Below are 12,512 nucleotides of genomic sequence, written 5' to 3'. Positions count from 1 at the left end.
GTGTACTGCCACGCATAGCCCAGAAAAAAGGCCTTGCAAGGAGCGGCAAAGAGGCCAGGAGATAAAGAGGGGGCAGGGGGGGGACCAGAAATGGATGGAGCCAGAATGGACAGAGCGATAGAAGGGAGGGGAGCTCTCTGTAGGTGATCAGTTCTAACCTGCATGATTGAAAATGGAGTTGGTGGGAGCAGAAATAGACAGAGAGCTGGGGTGAAGCAGTGTGATGCAATACTGCAAACCCTGGCTTGCTTTTTGCTCCAGCCCCACCCTGTCAGCATGCAGGCCCTGATGGATTGCCCACGAGGGAATGTGAGCCTTGACAGAAAAAAAATTTCCCCACCCCTGGTCTAAAGTGTGAAAACATTCTCAGTCTTGGAACTCACTAGGCTAACCTACATCACAGAGTTGTTGTGAGGCTAAAGTAAATAAATTCCACTTAAGCTGTGCTGAGCTCCTTGACAAAAGGATGAGAGACAAATGTGTATGTAAGTCAAAGAGCAATGGGGTCATCAAATAATGTACATGTATGTGTGATTCAGCCCTTGGTCAAAATTAAACCTTTTCCAGACCACCATCACGTATACCTAAGACCCCTAAAAGAGAGACAGTGCGTGCATGTGCTGCTTTCATACCAGCAGTCACTCCTGGGCATAGCACAGGTGTAAGCAGCAAAAGAGGGGAGCAAAGTCACAGTGGTGGATAATATGCTTTAAGGTTCCTTAAAAACATTAGCAAAAATGGAGTCATCAAGGAGCACAGCACAAGGTCTCTCAAACTGCAGACTGGCAAGAGGGGAGAAGATCGGCACTCTCCCCTTCCTCAAGTAATCTTAACATAAACTGGAAACAGTGTCAGGGAAGAGACTGTAGCTAACATAGCAACTGCTCACATTTCCCCAGGAGGTCTGATTTTGAGAACCACTATGTCAGAGAACCAAACCGGGTAGTTTAACAAACAGATCAGTGCATTCATAGTTTGGCTGTGCAAGACTTGTTGGCTGAAAGCCACATTTCACAGTATGGGTTCAAGCGATTGTGTTTCAGAAGTCCTCTCATGTCTAAAACAATGTGCGAAAATGTTGACTGACTGGTAACAGACACATACAGTCACTTCTAAGACATGATACAAGACTGGAATCTTACACCAAGTTGATTGCATGCATTGTTTTGGCAATTTGCACTCATTTTCAGACCTTGGAACAACACGGGAGCACTGCCGTGTTGAGTAGTAACCATTTCCTCAATTGCAACACATATTAGATAGATGCCACATAAAGCCACTTGTATATTCTGGAAACAAGGAAATGCATGGTAACATGAAAAACTACCAGTAGGTACTGGTAGACAGGGACGCTGTTTCACAGGCAGTCACACAGGCAATAAAATAGTCTCATTTGGCATATATGCCTTTAGATTACATTGTTCCAATTTTTCTCAATGTTTGTGCATATGTGTATTGAATTTGTAGCCACATAAACATGTACACTATCCAGTGAATATAAATAAAACCTAACTAATATTAAAATTCCATCCTATGCACAGTTTTTTGCCCAGCATATATAATATTTACTAGCAAACTATTAAACAAAAAGCATTTGAAACAAAAATTCAGAATGTCAGAGTGGCATGCCACGTGCTGAATCTAAGACTCCCATCATATCTGTAATTTGGAAAGTAGGGCCCAAGCTTTAGTAGCAAAAGTCAAAGAATGTATAATGAAATGTAGGTGATGAATAAAATGTGGGTGATCACTTAGCCACAGTGGTACAGGCGCTAGTAACCTCCAGACTGGATTACGGCAATGCACTCTATGTGGGGCTGCGCTTAAGCTGCTCTGGAAGCTGGAGCTAGTGCAGAACACAGCAGCTCGGCTGTTGTCGGAAACTGCCCCTTTTCAGCATGCAACTGCTTTGCTGAGGGAACTGCACTGGTTGCCTATTTGCTGCCGGGCCCAATTTAAAGTTTTAGTACTAGTGTACAAAGCCCTAAAACTTGGGACCAGGATACCTGACAGAGCGCCTTCTCCCTTACCAGCCTGCCTGGTCACTGAGGTCATCGGAGGCCTTGCTCCTGGTGGTTCCACATGGACGTATTGCCCAACTGGAGTCCACCAGGACATGGCCTTCAGTGTGGTGGCCCCCTTCTTTGGAACTCAGGCAGGCACCAACACTGTGTTGTTTCCAGCGCCTTCTGAAAACAGCACTGTTCCAGGAGGCATTCTTTAATTGACCAGCCACAGTTTCTACCGGCATTCTGTTTTTTAAAAGTATAATTTTAATATGGTGTTTTAATCTTTTTATTCTTTTACCTTTTATGTTCACCACTCCAAAATCTGTTTTAGATATGCAGCAGCACACAAATATTGTAAATAAAATAAAATAAATAAATAAAGCCAAATCTTGGCCAAATCCTGAAGGCTCACCATCCACACAAATGTTATGAGATGTCAAGGCTTTTTTAAAAGCTTTAAATGTGAAAACAGTTGGTCAAATACAGGTGAAAATTCATTTTAAGAGCCCTTAAAATATTTACTTCGTTTTCATACAGTAAAAGCCACTCCACCCTTGGCAGCTCCATTCAAACTATGAACCTGAACATTTTCGGTCTGACTACAAAGGCAACAGGTAAAAATGCAAAACCACAGAGTTAGCAAGAAAAAAAATACCCTCTTCTGATGTGTGTTCAACAGTTTATTAAACGGATATTCCATTTATTTGTTTAGACCATTGGGCACCCATAGGAATCAGATTTTTTTTTCTTGCTGATTACAAATACAAGATTTTCATTTTAAAAAAGAGGTAATACTATTTGATACTTTCTACAGTCTTGATAAAGTCTCCACAGTTAATTATTCCTCTGGATTTTTAAAACACTGATTTTTTTTTTCACCCTCACAACTGAGAATGTAGAAAAAGGAGTCTGGTAATAAAAGAAACACATATAAAGAGGCAATGTGGTATACTCATATACCGTCCAACCGTACATCTTTAGTGAACAACTCCTCAGTGCTGCTTTCATAGTAAAGGGTTGCATTGAGAATGGGTTTATCTACAAACTCCACCAAACATTTCTGGGTGTCACAAGGAGACTTCTCCAGCTCCAGAACCGTAATATTGTTTGGAGAAGATGAAACAAGAATGTTGCTCGGAACAAACAGTGTTAGCTGAGGGCCACGGGCAGGCCAATAGCGTCCCAAGTTAAAGCCGTTGATCCAGATTTGTCCCTGCAAAGAAATAAACCATTTGAAGGAAATATACTTTTGGCCAGCCTAACTATGCATTCTATTTGAAATCAAAAGAGACAAATATGACATTCTTACTTGATAACTCAATTTTTAATTTCCCCATTAAAAATGTGGTTTGTGTTATACCAATCCAACTGTTGCATAAAAAGACACAGCTAAAAGAAATGTTAGCAGACTGGCTTTCTCCATGCCATCTCCCAATATCAGGACTCAAACCTGCGACAGATCTTGAACTAGGAACCAGAAGGACTCCGGGCTTCTTCAAATGGAGCTTTTATCCTGCTATTGAGATGGCTCTGCCACAAAAGTTTGTGGGCTCTTTAGATGACGCCATTACCCTCTAAGGTGTCTCCCACCATTTCCCCCAGACTATCCTGTGTTTTCCCCAAACACAAAAAATGTGGTATTTTTTCCAGCCCATGGAACAGGAGCGCCACGACCTCCCCATGAAATTCTCCAATAGCGGAAGGAACCAGTTGTGGGCATTTGTTTTCGGTTGTTGGGGGTGCGGTCAGGCGGACGAAGGCACTGCGAATGGCCTGCGGGCAGATTTGACAGGCGTGAGGGCTTGTGCTCTCTCCCTTCCTTGCAAGGAGGGGAGGGCACACGGTTTGAGGGCGACTCCTGCCTCCACTCAAGTCTTGCTGAGGAAAGAAAGATCTGCGCCCAACCCTCCCCCCCACCGGCGATTTTCCCCTTTGCTTCAAGGTGACCCCCTCGCTAAACTGCCCAAGTCCTGGCTGCAGCACAGCGAGCTGCCCACTCAGCAACAGCAGTACCAGATGGTGCCAAAGAAGTGCATTGCTCTCAAACCACGTGTCTGCCATGTAAATGCTTGAGCACATTTCTTGATCGGAGGGAGAAGAGGGTAAAATGCCCCCCTGCAACAAAGGGAGACAGATCTGATCCCCCACCCCACCAAGCACAGAAGCAACGTCCTCTGTTGATTCAGAGCACCCCTTTGAGTTCAATGGGGCATACACCCAAGTAAGTGTGCTGGGGGTTGCAGACTTGCAGTGTGTCAGTTCCTATCCACCAGTAACATGCAAGGGGAGGGAAAGGGGCAGGAACCAAGGAGGAATTATCGCTACACCCCAAGTGGCATCACCACCCCTGTGAGAACGAAAGAAACAAAAAATAGTGCGACGGGGGACAGCCATCTAAAGAGAACAACCCAGTCCTGCAATGATACCTGATGGGGAAAAAACTGGCATTGATGTGGAATTCTCCACCCGTGCGATGGAGCCCTTTGATAATGTACCACCATTCTCCTCAGGCCCCAAACAGGAGAACTGCAGGAAATAACCTTCATTAAGCAAGGGCCTTCTGTATAGCAGCACCCCAGCTGTGGGACTCCTTTCTAAGAGAGGTTAGGTTGGCTCCCTCGGGATTGGCTTTTAGACAGCTGGTAAAGTCCATACTGTTCTGCTGAGCTTATAGTGATTAATGCAGCCCTTTGATTTTAGAAGCTTCCTCTGTTTTAATGTAATGTATTGTATCAGATTAGTTTACTTTTTTGCTTTCTTTGGAATTGTTGTATTTTATTATTATTTTATTGTAAAGCACCTTGAGCACTCATTCCCTATCTGTGGGAATTAACCTTCTTCCCTATAAGGCATGCTTTTATTCAGCTCAGACTTCAACTGATGCCCACTGAATATTTTGACTGGCAGATTTCTTAAAAAGCCAGCAAAAGATTGTTTCTGTGTATGTGGATTAAGCCAAATTGAAGATGCGATGCACTATATTTTATACTGCCCTCTATATAATTAACCTAGGGTTAAGTTTATTCTCTACTTTCAGACCTCTTTAGAAGGCCTATCAAGTGACTTTAAGATTAGATGGCTGCTGGCAGATACGGATATATTTGTCAGTTACAGGGTAGCTCTGTTCGCGCTAGCTGCAACAAAGTTAAGAGTGGTCTTTCTGAATTACACCACTGACAAAAGCTAAGGGGAGTTTCGGTTTCCTAATTTTAACATATGCTCAAAATCCTTTATTTGTATTCCCAAGGCCCTACTTGTGTTTCACCAGATTGATTGTTCAGTGTTTTACAAATATGTTTTCTGGTGTTTATATTGTAATGGCCATTGGCTGTAAACAGTAAAACTTGAATGCACAAATAATAGCATCCAGCTCAGGCTTGCACACTGGTCTAAGCAACAAAGAGATTTCCTACTGACGTCTGCAGACTTGCCTTCATCTCCACCCCACCCCCACCCCCCGCCGCCCCTGATATGTCTTGGCCTTGCCCCATTTTTATCCACACATGAGCTAGGTCAGACACAGACTATGTCAGATGCTCAGAGGTTCATTTTGTTTTTAAACATTCTTTAATACAAATAATGCAGCACCAGATAAGAACTTGTTATCCCCATGCCCTCCAGATGTTTTGGACAACTCCTCCCATAATCCCTGACCATTGGCCATGCTGGCAGGGGCTGATGAGAAGTATAGTCCAAAACATTTGGAGGGTACCAGGTTACCTACCCTTGGATTACCATAATGCCTTCTATATGGAGCTACCTTTGAAAACTACTCAGAAACTGCAGTTGGTCTCACAATGCAGTAGCCAGGCTGTTGACAGGGACTAGCTGAAGTTCACCCTGGTACTATTTAAGTAAAATGTGAAGTGGGAAGAAAATCAGGAGACATAGTTGACAATATGGTTTAAAAATTAAGTTCACTGATCAAATTATGCTGCAAACCTCCATCTGCAAACCATATTTAAAACTAGTCTAAATCACTCTGTCAAAACTTTTCATCTGTACATTTTAAGGGGGAGTTGCATGTTTAGTTATGCAGTTCTGGACTAAGATATTATCAGTCACTTTCCACAAGGTGTTAATAAGCACCAACCTCAGAAACATCCTTATCAAAATAATCTCCTGCTGTGGCTTTGGCAAACTGCATTACACTTTTTACTACTGTCTCTTCTGCAGGAAGCTCAGGAAAACCTTTTGCAGCATCAATATTACTCTAGGTTACTGTTGAAGTGATTGCTGCATTCAGATCTAAAATATGCTGCACTCTCTGCCAATCCATACAGTACACAAAGCAATTAAACAAAAAAATAAAAGCATGTAAATCACAATAAAGCCACATAAAATATTATATCATATTAGTGGAACCCTGGCTCATCCAATGAAGCTGAATGGTGGGAAATTTTATAGTGTTAAGGACATTTTATAGTGCTGATGCCAGTGCAGACAGGGTCCCAGCAATTCTCATCTCTGTAAAGCAGCTTTACCCGACCTGGTGCTCTCCAGATGTTTTGGACTACAGTACCCACTAGCCCTAGACAGAATGGCCATACTGGCTAGGGTAATGGAAGTTGTAGCCCAAAACATCTGGAGGGCACTGGGCTGGGGAAGGAGGCTGTAAAGGAAGAGGTACAGAGCAAGGCCTGCCCAAGGGCCTGAGGCGGCACATATTGGAGGAGGTCTTCTCTAATAAGAAGTTATAACGACATACAGGAATTTGTAAGAGTAGCACTCTGACCTAAGCATAACCCTAGATGTAACTGTAAATTGCTGGCTTCAAATTTTTGGCAAGGATCAACATAAACTCAGCTTGCCAATTACCCTCAAACAATTTCCTCCGTTAAGGCTTATGTATGTAAGACAACTGAGCAACATATTAAGGGCAAAACCATTCTGGAAGATACAGCAAGACGTTTTGACATTGTATTGAAGTCTGCCACATCCACACAGCATACATGCGCTAAATATTAAATTAGAATGTATACAAATGTAACCAAAATCAGTGACACACATAATGGGGAAGAAAACCTTCTATATTCCCCAGTCTGTCCCCTCCATCTTCGACCTCATTGCCCTTGTCCTAAAACAAAACTAGTATAAGAACTATTGTGGCATGACGTCTGTAAACCAGGTCAGATGATTTAAGTGGACCAATGGGTTTTGGGTGGAGGGTTGTGGTAGGTGTATGTGTGGCTGACACTTTTAATCTGATCTTGCACAGCAAAGGAGCATTCTGAAAATGGAGATACCATAACTGAATCAACCAACATTAAGAACCAGTCTCTAGGCATCTAAAGGTCCCACAGGTGTGCAAGATGCTGCTGTTCAATTTGTAGAATAGCACACATGAGTTAATTACAATATATATGACCTGGCCTTATTAGATTATCACATACAGGCAGGGCCACTGTTTTGCAGTTCTTCACTGACTTTATAGTCCCTAGTGGTTGAGTCATTTAGGGTGCAATCCGATGCATGTTTAGACAGAAAAGAGTCCTATAACTCTCAGCATTCCCCAGCCAGCAGTTGTGGGACTTTCTACTGTTTAAATATGCATAGGACTGCACCTTTAATAAATGTTAGTATTATAAGGTATAGCCCCCCAGCCCCGGTTAACGCCTGACAATAACAGCATTAGTGCTGCTAATAAACTCCAACTCAGGAGCTTTACAGTCTTCCTTTGAACAACATTCAGTTAAGAACTTGGGCCCAATCTACACAGAAAATTTACTGCAGTGCTACTGTTTCTCACAGATGGGTATGACACATGACATTACTCCCAATCTGTATCAGTCCCAGGTTTTCTTGCTGTAAAATCTAATTTTCACAAAGTCCATTTGTGACAGATTTTCTGGTTACCATGACTCACCTGCGCTTTGGGATTCAATGTGTCCTAAACTTGCGGTACTACTCTAGGGGGAGGATGAGTGGCTTCAGCACTGCGAGGAGGAATGGAAAGTTGCATCAGCAAAGGGTGGACCCAACTGGAATGGGAGGAATTAACCCTTCCTGTTGGCTCCACCCTCTGCTGACCAAGATCGGGTTGTTGTTTTTTTATAGTGTTTTCTAATGTGTTCCTGCGGAGATGTGAAGAACACACACTTCTGCTGGCTTCTCTCCTGCTACCTCTTTCGCTCTCTCTCTCTCTCTCTCGCCCAGTGAACCGAAGAGTTAATGCAATGAGGCTTACTCCTGAGAAAGTCAGCATGTTCCTTTTGGGATGATGTTTGTTTTTGTTTTTTTTTAAGTCTCCACTCCTTTGCCCACTTGTGAATAAGCTTAATGAATGTTTAAAAAAAGAGGAAGGAAACTTGTTGATGCCCCCAGAGAAGTTATTAACCTATTCCTGCAATGCTGCTTCCCCTCCACCTTTGAAAAAAATAAAGTTTAGAATGTGTTTTCCTTCCAAGCCTTCCCGATTCTTTTCTTTGTCTTTTGTATTTATTTGCCTTGGGAACATCTAGCTGAAAATGTGCCGATAAATATCTATGTCAGAAGTAGAATGTGTAAATCACATTCTCTTCAATGAGGCTTACTCCTGAGAAAGTCAGCATGTTGCTTTTGGGATGACTTTTTTTTAAGTCTCCACTTCTTTGTATCATCATACCTGTGAATAAACTTAATTTAAAAAGGGGAAGGGAACTTGCTGATGTCCCAAGACTCCACCTACATAACTAAATTAATGCAGTTTAAGATCACACTTGTCTCACAAAAGCAAAATTTATATAAAGTCCACAGTGGATTAATTGGCTATATGTGCCATAGGAGGAGTAGATGCAAATTCAAGAAAATGTGATTTAAACTACATCAGCATTGGAAGATGCTTCCATGTAGGTTGGGCCAAGGATTTTGAAATTAGAAATTTGTTGAACTTTTCATAAAAATAAAACTTACCTTTGTCCACCCAGGAAACCTGAGGAAAGTGTCCTGAGGTAAGTCAGGAATTCCACTAGGAATGGAAAAATGGCCAGTATAAAAAGTAGGCTCTTCATAGCTTGATATATTCCCACCAGACATCTCATTTTTGAGGTCCTGGCCCACTGCTCTGTCAATATCCAGTGGATATATCTCCCAGTCAATGAGTATCTCTTCAGCAAGAGTTACATTTGAAATCAGGCCCTGCAAATGGGTTTATCATAAATACAATCAGAGAAGGAAAAGCATAAATTAGACTTTTAAAAGTTATTCATTGTTGGTATTGCTTGGAACAAAACAAAAGAACATGAATGAAAATTTAAAAGAAATCCTCAGGAAGTCGCTTCATCCAATAGCAATTTGTCTTGTCTCAATCTGCCTACTTTGCATTATTCCTTGAGTATTTTATTATAATATTATGTAGTTCATGGGTTATTGTTTCTGTTTTTAAAAAAACAGTAGAAATAATCAGAATTTGGAACTTGAAACATAATTTTCTCTAGAAACACAACATCACAGGAAACATTTAAAGGAAATTGTAGTTCACCTCAATCTTACAAAAATATAGTAAATAATGTATTTCCAACTGACTGTCCCCCAGTACTCTACAGGTGCTGAATACTGTCACCATTTAAAGGTACTACACTAACAAACTAACCCTATACATGTCTACTCAAAAGTCCTGCTGAATTCAGTGGTGTTACTAACTGGGTATATGACCGGAGCCTAATACAAGAGGTAATATTATCTACCCAAACAGTATAACAGACACCAATTACACACTCCCTCTTCCTGGCCCCAAATGAAGTGCTATTCAAATAAATTAAAACTAATTTATTTTAAATGCTTAAAATGACAAAAGGTACTTTTCATGGTCAAGAAACGAATAAAATAGATTTGTGACAAAAATAGATCTTTCATGTGTGTGTTTTTTCATTCAGAAAGAAAATTTGCACCAAACCACCAGGGCTATATTTTAGCAATTTTCCTCAAATCTATGATTACTTCATCAAAATTAAAGCCTTAAATCAGAAAAAAAATTGAAAACTGCCCTTTTTGCTTATCTGAGAAGCAAACTGGTTTATCAATATGAACATTTGAAGGTGAACGGGTATATCTAAAAACTAGAGTGCAAAAGTTTTCAGCTTAGCACCTGAAACATATCTGTTCTGAAGCTTCCTTTTCATAGATCATTTGTTAGATAAAGTTAATCTAGGATTTTGATCTCACCTTTAAACCTTATGGTACATTATGTTTCACATGCCAAGTTTCCACATCCTGTGGAAGAGCTGTGAACACTTAAGAGCTAAACTTCTTATAGAAAACTATGATTAGAGAGGTGTTTGTATTTTTGGCTAACATACTGTAATGTCACAGCAAGCAGCAAGTATTTTTTTTTAACTCCTCTATGTTTTAACTAAGGACCAATTCATACACACTGATTTTCTCTCTTAGATCCCACTGGTGTACTGGGTCATACGGAGAACCAGTATCAAGCCAGGCTCTACACAGTTCAGCCAGCCATAGCTAATAGCCATTTCTGCTATTGCTGTGGTTGAAAAAAAGGTGCTACCACAATCACAGAGTTGGCTGATGGCCACTGCAGACCAGATCCATGTAGAGCCAGTCCACACCGAGGTTTCTCCACATAATGCCATATTCAAGACAGATCACGTGGAGAAAATAAGCACATGTGAGCTGACGATAAGATTAATCATCTTGACAACTTGCTCTTATGTCAGGCAGATTATTGGAAGACAGAGAGGCAGAGTCAACAAGAGCCCATAACAAGAGGAACATTAAGGAGTCAAAAAGTAGAAAATTAGTCCAAAGCGATCAAGTATCAACAGCGGGAATGGGAAGAATAGAGACTTCCATGTTACAATTATTAGGATAGAAAGGCACAGGTCCATACGGTAGTACCTCATGCCTTACCTCAAGATGTACATAAATTTAGAAGGGTGTCAGGGAGGCCTCTGACTATCATAGCAAGTTTACAAGGAGGTCAAAACCACCCAAACAATGGCTCATGTCTCCAAAGGGAGGCAGTTTGAGATAATCTCTCTCCATAATATGATGTATGTTAAGGCTTTGTTTGCATTAGAACAATGTCAGCTTCACCTCATGTTGGCATTCAACCAAATCAAAGAACATGCACAATGCCCTTCACCCATCTTCCCCAGGGGCAGGTATTGTCAGGGTGGACACTGAGCCCATAGAATCCCAGAGTAGTTCTGATTCTGAGGAAGAGCAGTCGCTCCTGGGAGAGGAGCGCGCTCCTCTTTCCCAGGGCCAACAGCTGACGGAGATTCCTCCCAGCATTCCTAGCTTAGATAGCAGTCCAAAGCGTGACACAGCGCAGATAGCAGACTTGGTGGATGCGCGACGCCGATGCAGAGAGCGGCGCCAAATAAAGGGCGCAGAAAGAAGGCGTAGTGCCCGGTTGGCGCGCAAACAACGGCTGCGCCCAGAAGATCCAAGGGACAAGGGAAGGGACTCTCCCTAGTCCTTAAGTTCAGGGGTCTGCCAGTAATTCCCTTTCAAACAGGGACCAACTGTTCCAACTTAGGGCATAAGTACTGTGCTGCTCAGATCTAGTTGCAAACGGTATAGTTGTTAAGTTATAAAAGAAGAATAAAGCTTTGAAAGGAATCCCTTTGTCTGTGTCTGGACTTGGCTACTGGATTAGACTGAGAGAGGCCTCCAAGGAGCCCTTGACAGGTATGATTTGTTGCATCAGTGTCTGCACTATCAATTGACAGCTGTGTTAGCATGACATATTCCCTATCATTTCCAGTTAAAAGGGTACACATCTGTCTCCAAACTCTTCCTCTCCCAAAGGACCTGCAGACACCCAGCACCATAACAAATGTTGTCTTGCCCTCAAGAACTAACATGGTTACACTTTGCAGGATAATTATATCGGGTGAAGATATACCTTGAAGTCATTGTTGTATCTTCCGTAATTTACTCGGCCCATATTTTCTACCAATATATCCAAATATGCTCCAGCATTCCCAGTTATATTGAGAGTTAACACCATCCTTCTTTCAAGGACTCCCTGAGGAATCTGTATGAACAACATCAATACTTAAAATCTTAAGCTTAAACAGGGCACAGAAGACAAACTACTTTAGTGTGTATCAGTATCTCTATTTTTAGGTGTATCTGTACATTCATGTGAGGATTTAGTAAGAACTTAATTTCCCCACCCCAACTGTCAACTCATAATTTGAAGAAGCTGAAGACTAATCATCATTCAAAATAACTCAAACTCTTTCAACATTTTTGTGTGAAGACAAAATAACTAGTTCTGAGGAAGTTTAAATTTCCCCACCCTCTGTGGTCAGGAAGCTTAAATGGCTAAATACAAGGTGTTATGTTTGGTAGGTGTGTTCAGAGGTACTGAAAATAACCCACTATTTTCTTGGTGCTCTCCTCTTTTAAAAAAAGTTAAAAATACAGTTGAAATGTAGTGAAGAAGTGAACCTCCCAGACATAATTGCCTCACAAGAAGGATAATGGCTTCATCCAACCCTAATTTGTTGGCAGACACTACCCTTAGTGTATTATCATGTTCTCACTTGTGCC

General features: G+C 41.5%; 1 protein-coding gene across 3 annotated transcripts in view; it reads right to left on the bottom strand.

Moving 5' to 3' along the window:
• Window positions 1-2,676: 2,676 nt before the first annotated feature.
• The window catches only part of LOC146344713 (beta-galactosidase-like), a 59,842-nt gene continuing 50,006 nt past the window's right edge, over window positions 2,677-12,512 (bottom strand). For all 3 annotated transcript variants that reach the window (XM_084858028.1, XM_084858029.1, XM_084858030.1), the window contains 3 exons: window positions 11,860-11,991; window positions 8,901-9,125; window positions 2,677-3,222 (listed from right to left, as the gene is read on the bottom strand). In XM_084858028.1, coding sequence (XP_084714154.1) covers window positions 2,962-3,222; window positions 8,901-9,125; window positions 11,860-11,991 — 618 coding nt within the window. In that variant the 3' untranslated portion in view covers window positions 2,677-2,961. The remainder of the gene's footprint in view (window positions 3,223-8,900; window positions 9,126-11,859; window positions 11,992-12,512) is intronic.

This window comes from Heloderma suspectum, chromosome 5, assembly GCF_057233095.1.
Source record: "Heloderma suspectum isolate Gila_16-S chromosome 5, 16-S_ref, whole genome shotgun sequence".
Taxonomy (NCBI): Eukaryota; Metazoa; Chordata; class Lepidosauria; order Squamata; family Helodermatidae; genus Heloderma; species Heloderma suspectum.
The sequence above is the reverse complement of the archived record's forward strand: the minus strand, read 5'-3'. Positions and strand labels throughout refer to the sequence as shown.